Below are 15,019 nucleotides of genomic sequence, written 5' to 3'. Positions count from 1 at the left end.
CACACACACACACAGTCTGGACTATCACTATAGTGAGGAACAGGCGTGACATTCAATGAAGGCACATTTTACACTGCTTGATGTCCGAAGCACTGATTCTTTAGCCTTGTAAACCAGCCGCTCCCGGAAATGCAATTCATTTCATTTCTGAGGAAGAGTCTGGCCTCATCCCCGTTGTAAGCGTTTGGGGTGGGCGGGAGCTGGGCGGGAGTAGTAGCGTTGACAGACAACCCCATTCAGCCAATCAGCAAGTTGGTGTAGTGACGGGGCTTTGCACCAGTCGGTCCCTGATTGGCCAACGTGCTGTGTCAATCACAGCGGCGAAGCTGATTGGCTCGGCCTTCTGAGGGTTTCAGGCCAAACGCTTACAGCGGGGATGAGGCCAGACTCTCACTCAGAAATGAAATGAATTGCATTTCCGGGAGCGGCTGGTTTACGAGGCTACTGATTCTTACAGTCAATCATAAAAACACTGTGTCGCACTCTGCTGATCATTAACAAACAAACAAACAACACTTTTCAGGCATTTCTCTTACTTTTTTTCTTCCCAGACAAGCCAATTCCTTTCTGGGTCCCCACAAGATCATCCACTGTACAGGCATCAGGATATTATGTTACTGTGATTATGTGTATTTACTTCTAACATGCAGTAAAAGGGAGAAACGCAGCAGTGTCAGTGAGGCAAGTAAAGCTCATCTGTACAGCACATTTAAAGCAAAAACTGTACCAGTACATACATTCAAAGGTTTCTCATAGAAACCAGGCGTCACATTAAAATCAGAGTTCTTAGAGATTTTGACAAGCTGCTGTTTTGAATTATGAAATATTCAGTTTTGTATACTGTGGTCACTGTTGTATTTTAAAACATTTTCTCTTGAACAATTTGCTCAATGAGTGGAAAACAGACTTTTGGCAGCTGATATGATCTGATTGTTTAAGATAAGATAAGATAAGATATGACATGATACAATAATTCTTGTAAACACACTGACAGAGGAAGATCGAAGCACTCTGGATAAGGCACAGAGAAGACACATGCATATCTACGTAGTCGAAAAGAATCTCATATCCTGCTGTGGACAGCTCAGTCCCCTACTGGGATTAATAAAGTATCTATCTATCTATCTGCAGGTCCAGACCCCTGAGAGGAGAGAAGGGGGGCAGGCTTTCGTAGCCCAGCAGCTGCCGGGTGGCCGACTCCCAGCTGAAACCGAACTCCAGCCGGGTGCAGACACACGGGTACTCCCTGTCAGCCCAGCGCACCCACTGCACCGCCTTCTGCACCTGCTCCCACCGCTCAGGCCTGAGACAAAAACCAAGAGACGCAGCTGCTTAGAGCCAGGTGACATGTTGGTAAGATACTTTAAAATATGTTTATATAGTAGATAATTATAAGTAGGGCTGCAGCTAACAGTTATTTTCATTATCGATTAATCTGTCTATTATTTCAACGATTAATCTAAAGTGTTCAAAAATGTGAAAATTGTCAATCAGTCTTTCTCAAACCACAAGATGACGTCCTCAAATGTCTTGTTTTGTCCACAAACCAAAGACATACAGTACTCAGGTTATTGTCATAAAGGAACAAAGAAACCAGAAATATTCACATTTAAGAAGCTGAAATCACAGAATTTGGACTTTTTTCTTCAAAAACTACTCAAACCGATTATTCAATTTTCAAAATAGTTGGCAATTAATTTAATATTCGATTATTGTTCGATTCATCGATTAATTGTTGTGCCTCTAATTATAAGTATAATGTAAATAAAGGTGAATATTTTAGCATTGCTGTGTCTGTGTGTGTGGTTTCTGTTTTTAGACCTGGGCTGAGAGGAATCGTCCAGACAGAAGAGGGTGCGGAGCAGTTTCCCCTCCTCCAGCTCCTCCAACCTCATCAGCTGCAGAACCAGGAGAGTCGCCACCAGCCTCAGGATGTTTGCACGGGCGTTCACACCTAAACACACACACACAGGTTACAGGAGGGAGACGTTTTCATTATTTCACACTTTTTACACAGAAGTTCCCCCCATAAGGACCGGACACACTGAGATATTACTCACTGGGAATCGAACCCGCTAATAAACCATGACATCATTCAACAACGTCTTAAAGCTCCAAAAACATGAACAGTTTTCTAAAAGTATAAGAAATGTATCAGTTCACATCAGAATTCAACTCCTCCGTGTTATAATGAAAGAGACAGAGCAACCTGATGTTATTTAAATACATGTTCACATGTTTGGGAAACTTATTTGAGAACCTTCAATACTTTTAATTACTTGTAAGTGATTGGTGTGAATGATCTGAGGCAGAGATCTGTTATCTGAAACCGGTTCTGACCGTTCTCACCTAGAGAGTTGATGCCAATGATGTGCAGATAATAGTTGAAGGCGTCGGTGAAGAAATGAATGGCTTCACCCAGTTCAGTGGTGAACTCCCAGTAGCCGTCCTGCAACACAGACAAATAACACACTGTGTCATTTCATATTCAACGTGGTGAGAAAACGTCACTGAAACAAAAATGGATTAAAGCAGGTACGGATCTAATCTACTGCAGAACCCAAAAAATACGTTCACATGATATATGGGTCAGTGACAAATAAGGGCTGGCAAAATGAGCCATTCAGAAATATCTTAAAATAGTGTTTTAAGGTAACTGATCTGCTATCATGTTGTTTTTATGTCATTTGAACCATTTTTTAACAAAAGACTGAATGACCTGAAAAGAATGATAAATATTAAATATTTTATCCACCTACAGTGAACTTATAACATGTATACTTTCTTCTGAAAATATTAAAGGGATAGTTTGGGTCTTTTGATATGAATCTCTATGGCATCCCCATCAGCAGTTACATGCTGTGACAGTGACTTTACCCGGACTGCGTTCCGTGAGCGGAGTTCGGCCTCACAAAAATAAAGCGTTTTGCTTCTCAAAACAATATGCGTTCAAAAGAGTGATATTATTTTCTCTCCCTCCGTATCACTGCGCGCTGCCCGCCTGTAGACAGGCGTTTTAACACCATCTGACGAGGTTCAGCAGCATCACATCAGGTTCATAATGGTCTCCCTTTGGCTCTGTGCTAAAACAAGGGATGGCTTCATCACTTGTGTCATAATCAGATATGTTTATGTGAACTATCCGAGCAGTAAACTCCGTGAAACAGCTGATAGAAACGCGCACAGCCGTCTACAGGCGGCAGCGCGCAGTGATACGGAGGGAGAGAAAATAGCGCCAAGCGATTGCGAGGTCAGACTTTTTCGTGGACAACGGTTTTGTGATGCAAATATATCACTCTTTAAAACGCATATTGTTTTGAGAAGCAAAACGCTTTATTTTCGTGACCCCAGCCAACTAGCCGGACTACATTCGTCAGCACCGAAGCCAGGCCGAACTCCGCTCACGGGACGCAGTCCGGGGAAAGTCACTGTCACAGCACGTAACTGCTGATGGGGATGCCATATAGATTCATATCAAAAGACCCGAACTATCCCTTTAAAGGGACAACGAAGAGTTTTGGAAAGGCTTTGGAAAGTGTTTTCACACTACATTTCCCATGAGCCTCCGCGCGCACGGTGAAATTCTTGGACCGGTGCAAGACGGACGAAAGCGAAAACATTTGCCAAGAATGTTGTCATTGATCAAGAATGAAAGTCTGATTATAACCAAATACAAACTCCTCAAATGTCCCTTTAAGATAATTAAATAAAAATAGATATTTTTGCTGTATTTTGAAACATTTTGCCAACACTGGGCAATATTTTGTAACAATAACAATATAATGCAAAATTTGTCAAGAAACATAGTGTTGCATTGCAAATGTGAACTACATTTATCCCACATTTGAGTCCAGATTCTTTTCCTGTCTATGAGAAGAAGAAGAAAATGCCGTTTACACCACTTGACATTGGGTTGCATCACATCATTGACCCCGATGAGTCACTTTGTGCCAAATCCACAGACCAAGTGTCAGTCAGCTGATCTCATTTTTTACAGAAATCTAAATTCAAAATGACTGACTTTATCCACTATTCTGTTAGTCTGACTTCAGACTGTGTTGATGTGAAAGGCACAAGGTGTGATTAAAAAAAATTAATTAAGTAAATAATTCTGCTAAAACTGATGCAAAGTAAATGCAGGAAAAAATACATCACTTGTAGTTCACTGAGTTTGTTGACAGATGGTGTTAGTGTTAAGTAGTGTAGTGGACCAGTGAACTATACGTATCAATAAATACACCGATCATCAGATCTGATAAATCTTAGTCAAGGTTTCATGTATTCCATGTCAAATCCTGGTTCACTTCAAACTTCCTGAAATTAAACAGTGAAAAAACAGAAATCCTTCTAATTGGCACCAAATCTACACTATCCAAAATTGACCCTTTCCCCCTTCTCATCGACAGCTCCTCAGTTTCCCCCTCCCCACAGGTTAAGAGTCTGGGTGTCATCCTTGACAGCACTCTATCATTCAAATCTCACATCAACAACACCACTCGGGCTGCCTACTTTCATCTACGTAATATCGATCGACTCCGTCCCTCCCTCACTCCCAACACCGCCTCCCATCCTTGTCCACAGTCTCGTCACCTCCCGTCTCGATTATTGCAACTGGCTCCCGGTCACACTACGAATCCAGTTCAAAATCCTTCTGTATACTTTCAAAGCCATCCACAACCTCGCCCCTCCATACTTGTCTGACCTTCTCCACGTTGCCCCTCCAGCACGCTCCCTCAGATCCTCCTCCTCTCTCCTCAGCACCATGGGGAGCAGAGCTTTCAGTCGCTCTGCTCCCCGACTCTGGAAGGAACTCTTTACCATCTCACATCCGTAACACCGACTCTCTCCCTCTTTTCAAAACAAAACTCAAAACCCACCTGTTCAAAATTGCTTATCCACTCCACCACCCCGCACTCTAATACTTCCCTTTTATTCTGCACGGTTTTATTTATTTGTTCCTTTTATTTATTCTTTCTTACTGATGTTTATTCTGTGTTTTTGTGTTTTGGTGTTGTTTATTGATGATTTTAACTGCTGTAAAGTGTCCTTGAGTGGCGTGAAAGGTGCTTTCTAAATAAAATGTATTATTATTATTATAATTATTATTATTATTATCTGTGTGTGAGCGAGGCATCAGAAGACGAGCCGGTAAAACAATTCAGTGTCTCACTTGATGCTGCATCTCGAAGATCTTTGTCCATCTGAGCTTCGGTGATTCTCTGCCGACGGTCGTTGAAGTTTTTTCCCGTCTTGGTCCGGATAGTCGATTATCGATTATCAACGAACAAAATGGTATTCTTCTGCCACTTCTCTCAGCATCACAAACATCGCTGGATGGAGGACTATCTACTATTGGAGGAGCAGGTTTGCTCAAAGCTTGGCTGTTCGTGGCTATGGAGTCCAGTTGTAGACTCCCGCTCCTGAACCGAGGATGTGGTATGTCATCAAAGTAAAATGAGTCATCTGAGTCATCTGATTCATCGAGAAGTTGTGAGGAAGAGCCTGGAGGAGGAGGAGGAGCCGCAGCAGGAGCAGTTGACAAAGGAAAGTCTCCATGAAGGTCTTGGGCATGCATCTCTGTGCCTAGGATTTTTCTCTTAAAAGACAAAAAGTGGCAAACGCTGTCTTCTTCTGCCTCGTAGGGGGCGAAGCCTTTTGTGAGACCGTACTCAGGTTGTTCCGAGTCCTGAAACAAGGTGAAAGGGTTCGGTTCGGGTGTCAGAACACTCGGCTAGTTAGCAGGCACAGTTAGTCACATCAGAACAAAACAATGGGATTATGTTCCCCTTGTTTCCCGTTTTTCCCAAAAAGGGTCCTATATTCCCCGGTCACAATACATACTGGGGAACATAGGACCCTTTTTTTGCGGGAAGCAATTCACCAAAATAAATAAAATGTATCCACCACAGACACATCATACCCAAACATTTATAACTTGAAAATATACTAAAAATAAGGCAGAAATGAAAAAATAAGCATCTCATTTAAACTCAGAATGTATTCAGATAAATAACAACTTAAAACTTTGTAATACAGATAAGAAAAGAATGAATGAATGAAACGTGCCAGAAAAAAAGGAAAAAACTCTGTGCACTCATGTGTCTGCACCGAGAGGCGCACACGTCTCCAAAACTGATCAGGCAGGTTTCCAGGATGTCAAGTAGCCTACTCATTTCAATGTAACAATTGCCAATGAGAACCGGAGTCAAAAAGGAAAAAAAAAAAAGGATGATATCATCTCTGAGCGCCGCCCGGCTCATTCTAATAATAATCATTCCACTTCGGCATTCGGGTCCATTTTTAGCGCAACTAGCTGGAGCTTTAGTGAGTCCAGGTTGTGGAGAGGAAGCCTGTGGAAGCTGAACTTCATCCAGATGGTAATTTTGTTCCGACAAGTTGGAAACATGCAGAAACAAACCGTAACATTAGCGGTAGCAACAAGCCGCACCACACGGCGTTCAGAGATGACATCATCCAGGTCAGAGGTCAGTAGGTCAACCTACAGAAAGACAGAAATAGAAATAAGGTCCAGATTGTAAAAAAAACAAAACAACGATTACCCTTTAAAGTCCGGCCTTGGAATTAAAGCCATTTTTGTGTAGGAGGAATTCAGTGAATATAATAAATATCTTGTCTGGGGATGACAATCACAGGGAAGCTCAGAAGTTCAGCAGCAAGTCAGAGCAGTTAGTAGTCACTGCATGAAGGGACTTACCAAAAGTTCTGAAGACCCTTCATACACATCGTCATCATCACAGAATTCGTAATCCAGCTACAACAGAGAAAAATACAGAGTTAGAAAATCCCAACAAATTACTTTGCTGTTTCTCTGTGAATACACCACACACAGTGCCTGTACCAACTCATCATCATGATCGTATATGACGCCTGGTATGTCGTCGTATGTTTCCTCCAATTCTTCCTCCGATTCTTCCTCCAATTCTTCCTCCGATTCTTCCTCCAATTCTTCCTCCGATTCTTCCTCCAATTCTTCCTCCGATTCTTCCTCCAAGGTCCAGCCCACGTAGGGGAGGAAGTCGACGTCTTCCTCTGCGATCAGCTTGGGGATGTCAGTGAAACCGTCCTCCGGTTGCTCCGAGTCCTGAAACAAGGTGGAAGGGTTCGGTTTGGTTGGAAGCTGCACAACGTGATGTGATGAAACTTGAGAGTGACAGGGGTGAAGGTGGCCGTGACAGACAGCTGCCAGAGGTGAATACAAGGAGTCGAATGTGGAAAAAAAGGCAAACGACTTTACAAACCCGTTCCTCGATGGCGACGAAGCTGGTGAACTGAGACAGGATGGAGAACTCTTTGCTCAGGTCGATGATGAGGGACTTCAGCTCCGCCTTCATCCCCTGGAAAAACAAGAAGCACGTCAGCAGGTGGAGCTCAGAATGGACGGCTACACTGAGGTGGGCTGTTTTAAACCTCAGTCACACACACACACACACCTCGTGTTCGGCCTCATCGGTATCCAGGTTCCCGTCCTCATAATCCCTGATCAGGGCCCGAGCTGCGAGCTTGTGAAGAAACTGAAAACACACATAATAATCATCACTTCATCATCATCTTTATGGTCACGACAAAACCATCAACAAGTTGTGATGCGACAAAGTTTCACCTCTTTACAGCAAATCTTGTTTTTTGGGGGGTTTGATTGATGGGAAGAAACTGTTGTTCAGTGTTACATGTCATTTAGAAACGCTTTCTCTGATTACTCTATTAATCTGATTACTTTTTTAAGTAATGGAGGAATGAAACACATTATCATTTCTAAAACAGTAACTACATCACTTCCCCCTTTCCCCATGCGTTAAAAAGACGGACTAGCAACAGTATGTTATACCTGACGACGTTCATTAAACAGAAATAACAGACTGTAGAACGCAGCGATGGACCAATAAGAGAGCTGTGTAATAAAAAACGTTATCCACCGCTCCATTTATTGATTTTTCGCAGGCTTTGTTGTAAAGAAATGCACATGGCTGGGAGGAGGGTTAGCAAAACAGCGGAAACGCGACCAGACTTACATAGTTAATTTTAGTATTTTATTTTATGTAAAACACATTTTTACAACTGCTATATAACCGGTGTAGCTGCTGTGTGGGCGGGTGCTGTCGTAGTGTAGAGGGTGATCGTTGTGCGGACTCACTGTGCCTCTGGTCTTCTGCAGCTCACTGGTCGACACCATGGTTTTAAGTTCCTGCCCGTTCAGGTTTCCCAGGAGGGTGGCCTGTGTGAAACAATCATCACGCATTGAAGGAAACACACAAAGATCTGCTGGTTTTTAAACATGATGACTTTGCTGCATGTCATACTTTTCACAATTGGCTATAGAAAAGGAACTACAGACGTCACACTGAGGTCTGGGAAACTATCACAGGAAGTTTTAACTTGTTTCTAATATTAGATGTAGAGACAGTCCCGTGTATACAGCGCGTACCTGGGTGCAGTGCGGCATGAAGCCGTAAACCAGAGTGTGACAGTCGTTGAACAGAGCGTGGAGCTGCTTGGGGGCCTGAACCGGAGTGGGTGCTGCTGGGTCGAACTGCTGCCACTTCACCGACACTGAACTGCAGCCAGGAGATGCAATACGCTTCACCTGACATGCCACCTGTGGCCATAACAGATCAATCAACAGTGGTTATTTCATTACGTGTGAGGATAATGGTCACACCTCATGGCTCATTGCATTAGAAATTCATCCAGGTTAGAAAGAAACCTCTGGGGAAATTTAGTCAAGTTTTGAGTGGATAATCACACGAGTGAGGACTCAGTTTTATTCCTGCTGCTTCACACAGTAATTAAAAGCAAAAACATAAAATCAGATCACACTGTTTGATCATCTGTCATCCCATCTCACCTTCTCTGCCCAGTTGTGTTTGGTTTTTGTGTCGAAGAACTCGTAGGCTCCGCCTCCGGCCTGGGCCAGAGCTCTGAGCATGTGCCGATTGGCTGTCGGGCTGAGAGATAGAAACACAAACGTCAAGACACAACTAGGGATGTATTAAACGCCACAATTAAATAACCGCAAAGATTCCTAAATACCGGCACTTCCTAAAAAAGATTATGTCGGAATATCAGCAGATGTGCGCCAAAATAAAAGTAAATGCTCAGATACTGGTCCATTTAACTAACGTAACATTGAATTGGTGTTAGCGTGTCATTTCTATTCTAAAAAAACGACTAAAATAAACGTAAACATTTGGTATAGATGAGAATTTATGACCTGAATATTTCAAACACTTCCACTGGGGCATTAATAAATAGTCATATATTTGAAATATTTTGTGTAAACAATTAGTAATGTAATTACATTCTGATTATATTTGATTTTACACATTCATATTGTTGTGAAATGAATTAATGCATAATAATCATGTGATCACCATGATTATTTCTCTGACAATAATTGTACCAAGAAAATGTACAATCGTGACATCCCCAGACACAACTTTCTAAAGCCTGTATCTTTATATCATATAACCCCCCTCCCCATGATCCCTGACACCACCCAGACCTGAAGCCACAGGTGAAGAGGCGGCTGTGCTGAGCGTTGTCTCTGAGCAGCCGCAGGGTGAGCTCAGCGTTCAGGATGTGGCCGTCCGACAGCAGCAGCAGGTTCCTGGTGCCTCGGGATGGAGGCAGGAGGCTGAGGGCCCGCAGGGGCCGCCACAGCTCAGTGCTGCCTCCTACTGGAGAGGGACGCTGAGAGGAGCAGAGGACGGTCTGAGAAACTAAAGTTCACACTGCCACTATTGCCTACTTACATGTACATTAATAGGAGTTGTGTCTTTGTGTTTGAAGGGATAGTTCAACATTTTGGCAAATTGGTCCATTGCCACAATCCCTATAGTCATAGCAGTAGGTTTGTTACTTTTAATTTTCGGTGCAAGCTATTTTTAGAACGGCGGAGCAGAGCCAGGAGCTGCTCAGAGCTACGATATGGAGGCTGATGGGATTTCTTGGTTTCCCTCATCAAACTCATCAAATACACAATCCAACAACTCCAAAACGCTCTGGTGGACAAGTTGTGACCTGCACATTCACCACGCTATGAGATAATAACACAACGTTAGACAAGAGTTGTTTTTGAGACAAATGCAGAGACTGCTTGATGAAAAACTGTCCCTGACCCCTCCGCTTTTTCATCAGTGGTTTTGCATGAATTTCCCTCTAAAACAACTCTGTCTCGTAATGTCCTGTTATTATCTCATAGCGTGGTGAATGTGCAGGTCACAACTTGTCCACCAGAGCGTTTTGGAGTTGTTGGATTGTGTATTTGATGAGTTTGATGAGGGAAACCAAGAAATCCCATTAGCCTCCGTAGCGTAGCTCTGAGCAGCTCGCGGCTCTGCTCCGCCTCTCTAAAAACAGCTTGCACCGACAATTAAAGGTAATGAACCTACTGCTATGACTAAAGGGATTATGGCAATGGGCCAATTTGCCAAAATGAGTCAAACAATATGAACCAAATGTAGTCATAAAAGTGAAGTAAAGTGAATCCCAGTGAATGTTTGAAGAAATTTCCTTGAAGAGTTCCATCAGCCATCGGGTTTAAATGAATGTGAAGGACGTACAGACAAAATGAAAACATAATCCTCTCACGTAAGCGCTCAGTGTTCCTCAGAACAGTGCGCTCCAGCACCAACCACACGATGAAATAATCTGCCGGTCATTAACTCACCTTGATGAATTTCTCTGCAGTCTGACGAGCCTCAGTGAGCGGCTGTGCTGTCAGAAAGGCTTCTGTGTGATCTGAGCAGGGAAACACAGAGGAAAATGATGGAAAACATGTCGACTTCACACAGCGAACAGTTTTTGTTGCTCCCGCTTAAGAAGAGAGTGTTCAGTTCCTTTATTCACTCACTGTGTCGGGCATTTGTTCTCTGTAAAAGTAATTTAATTTCTCATATCTGTTCATCTTTTTAATTTCATGCAGTCAAATTAATACCATTGACTGTCACCTCCAACCTTAGCTTCCACTTTAATAGAGAGAGCTGTAGTCCTATCTTGTCTTTTGTCTCTTTTAAGTTTTATCACAATGTGCATAGGAATTTAGAAGGACAAAACCGACCTGTGCCAAATAAAACGACGTTGACTCTGAGGCTGCGGCCGAGGGCTCTGAGGACCTGGAGGGCGACTCTCTGGGCCATGTGCAGAGACTCTCCCCTCATGGACTCAGACGTGTCCAGCAAGAGGACGACTTCATCGTCCGCTGAGCCGGAGTTGACGTCAAAGTCTGGGTAGAAAACCAACATGCAGGCCTAGAGGAGAGAGGAGTGGATTAAAATCTAAGAAGAACAAGATGTGACTGTGTGCGATAGAGAGAGAGGAGGAGGACTGACCTGGCTGTCAATGTCAGTGTGTTTCTCCACCCACATCCTGGGCAGGTGGACGTCAGACAGAGTGATTGACAGCTGGAAACCTTCTGCACCCATGACCTCTCCCTGCACTACGCTCACTACTGCCTTGCAGTCTGTTTTCTATGGGATCACAAACACACAGAGAGAGAGAGAGAGAGACTGAGAAAAGAAAAAACAACCTGAGATCAAACACATATTATTGAAGAAGGTTGTACAAAGTGTCTTTATATGAAAACTGCAGAATTTCCATGGAGCCTGTTCTCTTGATTTATTATGAATGTTAATATTTTCATTTCATTTTTGTTTTATTTCCAAATTGTGAAACAAGAAACAAACCATAGTGAAACTAATATTAAATCTTGTTGACTTTCAAGTGAGAGACAGAGGAGATATCTGACATCCATGTAAGAAGGTGTATCAACATCATCATCACGTTACCTTCATCTTGACTTTGTGAGTGATGCACTGCAGTTTGGTGATTTCATTGGGCATCTCGATCGACATGTCCAGCGTGAACTCTCTGAGGGAAAGAAACAACTCATCAGACGCAGCCTCCAAGTGCAGATCACAGAAAATAAATCAGAAAGAAAACCATCGTCCGACAAGTTTGACCTAATCAGTAACAAATAATCATGAGTCGTTACAAAAGATGGGGTCAGAAGTTACGAAAACCTGCTGTAGCGCACCTCGTACTCGCCGACTCATCAGTCACACACACTTTCTCCACGGTGACCTTTAAAGCAACAGAAACACACAGATAAAAAAAACTGACAGTCATTGAACTAGCAGTGTGGAGCCGCTCATGTACTATGAAATAAAAGCTAACGTCCACATACTTCCTTTATACTGCCACATTAAATCAGTGACGCAGGAATCACATCAACCCAAAAATCAGTATATAACTGCTCAAAACCAAAATAGAAATGTTGATGCCAAGGAAAGGACAGACCCTTTATAGATTGATATCTCATGTTTTCATTTAAGCTTTAAATGCAAATATCAAAATTTTAAATAAATAAATAAATAAACAGTATTTACATAAAAGAAGTATAGCAGCTTATTGCCTAAAAAAATTACATTCTTATGTGTGACGCTGTGTAAAAAATAATGAGTACAACAATCTGACACTTGGAGACAGGCGCTGTGTCTTAATTTGAATATTTCCATGAGCACACTGTCATGTAGTATACTACTTACTTCTGTTGTGCACAAATTTCGATGGTTAGTGTTGTCTCAAATTGAATACTGTTGTTGTGCACTTACCGGAACATTTTGATATATTTGTCAATTGAGACGCACTCACACTCAAAATACTTGGTTTAAGTGTGGAAGTATTCAAATTGAGCCACAGCAAGGGTTCTGTCTGAGTGGGTCCAGGTTCTCCTCACCTGAGTGGTCTGGTTGAGCGCTGCACTCTCCTGCCACGGGGCCACGCTGCCAGGCAGGGAGAAGAGAATCCCCCCGTCCCTGACCACCAGCTCAGACACGTAGGTCACTTTGATGAGGACGGTGGCGCCGGGCGGCAGGTTGCCCACGCTGATGGTGAACACGTCCTGCAAGTCAGCATGAAAGAAAAAAATAATTACAGTGTAAAAATATGAATGAAAATGCATTAAATAAATTAAATTATGTGTTCAGGTGACTTACAGGAGCATCCTGGTCCATGAGGTACGCTCCATGACCTTGCTCTATAGCTCGCTTGTACTCCTTACGAGCCGTCTCCTTCTCCTTCACCTGAGAACCACATAGACACACACATAGAAACACAGACACACACATAGACACACCGACATAGACACAGGGTTAAACTGGTTTTCATGATTCCCTTTCATGCTGCTTACATCCTTTGTGATGCAACAGTGCATGGATTTAATGCATGGTATAATATAGGCCTACAGAATATGAGTGTGATGACACTGTTCAATGTTGCAATGAAGATATGACTTGTTTTCAGTTTAGTTTATTTCGGTCTTTGGTTTGACACAGCACCTCATTGTGTTATAGAAATTACAACTCCACATAAATACAGCAGCTAGACAAGGCCCAGGAGAAGATGCCAAAACTAAAATAAGCAAATCAAAATAAACAAATTGTGATTGCAAGAAAAACAAATAAGCAGATATTTAAGTGAGCATATTAACCATGCAGTTCCTGAATTCTGCTTTAATAGGTACCCTGCAACACTGAATAGAATAGAAAAAAATATTTTGAGCATACTTTTACTGAAGAAATTGCATTGAATAATCAATCAATTAAACAGAAAGTAAATTTAACCCTCTCTTTCCTTTCATGGCACCTGTATTCATGGCACATGTTCAAATCATGATGACGATGAAAATACGATTAATCCGTCAGTCATAATACAATGACGGATTGTACTAATATTCTATAGATGCACACAGATGCACAATTTTAATAAACGACACAGGCTCACTCAGTAAATCTGCTCCACATGCAGCTGAACACACAGACTGACATCATTATTTGTCAGTTGTCAGTCAAACCAGTCATGCCGTCGTGTTTGTTTATGTCGGCGACGTGCGGAGACGTAAGCAGCTTCTCTGATGATGGCGTGGAAATAAACTAGACTTTTCAGACAAAGAGAAAACGAGCTGCCATGGTTACAGAGAGTACCATGATTTTGTCTGTTTGTTTACATTTTTGGAGAAGTGCACTGAATTATCTATTTTAAGTTCCTGTTTGTTTTGCGTCTCTGAGGAACTGTGACTTCTCTTTTCTCTGATTTATCATATTTATGACTCTGATAATTGAAGATTTAGTTTAGAGATCAGTGTTAGTGTTGTTATCTATGGTACAGCCAGTGAGATAAAACAGATGCAAACTGCACTGAACTTTTTCACGTTCCTTTTTATCAGCAAATGAATAATGATGAAGACATTAGGCAATAAAGAAATAGCTCAACTGGAGATTTAAAAAAGGTGAGTTACCTTTCCCACCACATGTTTCCCATTGATGAAAGCCTCAAATCCACACACGGCTGCAGAGTCATCCAGAGGGAAGACATACTTTGCCTCGATGGGCACAGAGCTCGTGTTGGTGTATTTCTGGAAAATGATGACCTGCAGGCGAAAGAGAAGACAAACTCTGGTAAGGTTTTATATCCATCCCTCAGTTCACAGGGCTGTTATCTAAATGAATCTAGAAAAAAAAAAGAAAACCCAACCTGTGAGAGCATATCCATCAGTTTACACTTCACATGGACGGCCTGCAGGGGGAGCTGCTGGCCTGAGCTGTCCAACAGTCCCGCCGTCACGTCCTCCAGAGGGTTTTTAACCTTTTCATCCCCCTCATCCAAATCCAGGCTGGCTGCTGGGTCACGACAACACGGGACATGAGAAAAAATATCAGACTGAAGTTACATGAACACAATGGCAGTAAATTTAAATACATGTAAAACCAAGTATTTAAAGGGATAGTATCATTTTTTTTAAAAGTGGGGTTGTATGATCTACAAATAGCCCCTAAGTACTTTAATTGCAGTAGAAGACTCTATGCACTCCTCCCGTTAGCAACGCCAGCCCATAGCCCTGCCCAGAGATTTACAACATACAGTGTTGTGAACAGACCCAAAGAAACAGCCTATTTTCGTGGCCTAAAAGAGGTTTTACCTGAAAAAAAATACACAGTTCCAT

The 15,019-nt window shown here is 42.4% G+C and overlaps 1 protein-coding gene across 1 annotated transcript in view; it reads right to left on the bottom strand.

The window, feature by feature from the left end:
• Positions 1-472: 472 nt before the first annotated feature.
• The window catches only part of LOC311004071 (protein mono-ADP-ribosyltransferase PARP4-like), a 28,082-nt gene continuing 13,535 nt past the window's right edge, over positions 473-15,019 (bottom strand). Inside the window, exons 15-35 of the mRNA XM_083996019.1 lie at positions 14,551-14,696; positions 14,315-14,446; positions 13,014-13,100; positions 12,755-12,919; positions 12,053-12,099; positions 11,805-11,886; positions 11,349-11,486; positions 11,078-11,267; positions 10,688-10,758; positions 9,521-9,708; positions 8,864-8,963; positions 8,444-8,614; positions 8,153-8,233; positions 7,452-7,532; positions 7,260-7,355; positions 6,860-7,102; positions 6,716-6,772; positions 5,171-5,686; positions 2,350-2,449; positions 1,822-1,954; positions 473-1,303 (exon numbers count right to left, since the gene is read on the bottom strand). Of these exons, the coding sequence (XP_083852145.1) occupies positions 1,114-1,303; positions 1,822-1,954; positions 2,350-2,449; positions 5,171-5,686; positions 6,716-6,772; positions 6,860-7,102; positions 7,260-7,355; positions 7,452-7,532; positions 8,153-8,233; positions 8,444-8,614; positions 8,864-8,963; positions 9,521-9,708; positions 10,688-10,758; positions 11,078-11,267; positions 11,349-11,486; positions 11,805-11,886; positions 12,053-12,099; positions 12,755-12,919; positions 13,014-13,100; positions 14,315-14,446; positions 14,551-14,696 (3,014 nt within the window). The 3' untranslated portion in view covers positions 473-1,113. The remainder of the gene's footprint in view (positions 1,304-1,821; positions 1,955-2,349; positions 2,450-5,170; positions 5,687-6,715; positions 6,773-6,859; positions 7,103-7,259; positions 7,356-7,451; positions 7,533-8,152; positions 8,234-8,443; positions 8,615-8,863; positions 8,964-9,520; positions 9,709-10,687; positions 10,759-11,077; positions 11,268-11,348; positions 11,487-11,804; positions 11,887-12,052; positions 12,100-12,754; positions 12,920-13,013; positions 13,101-14,314; positions 14,447-14,550; positions 14,697-15,019) is intronic.

Source organism: Trachurus trachurus (genome assembly GCF_905171665.1).
Source record: "Trachurus trachurus genome assembly, chromosome: 21".
Taxonomy (NCBI): domain Eukaryota; kingdom Metazoa; phylum Chordata; class Actinopteri; order Carangiformes; family Carangidae; genus Trachurus; species Trachurus trachurus.
The sequence above is the reverse complement of the archived record's forward strand: the minus strand, read 5'-3'. Positions and strand labels throughout refer to the sequence as shown.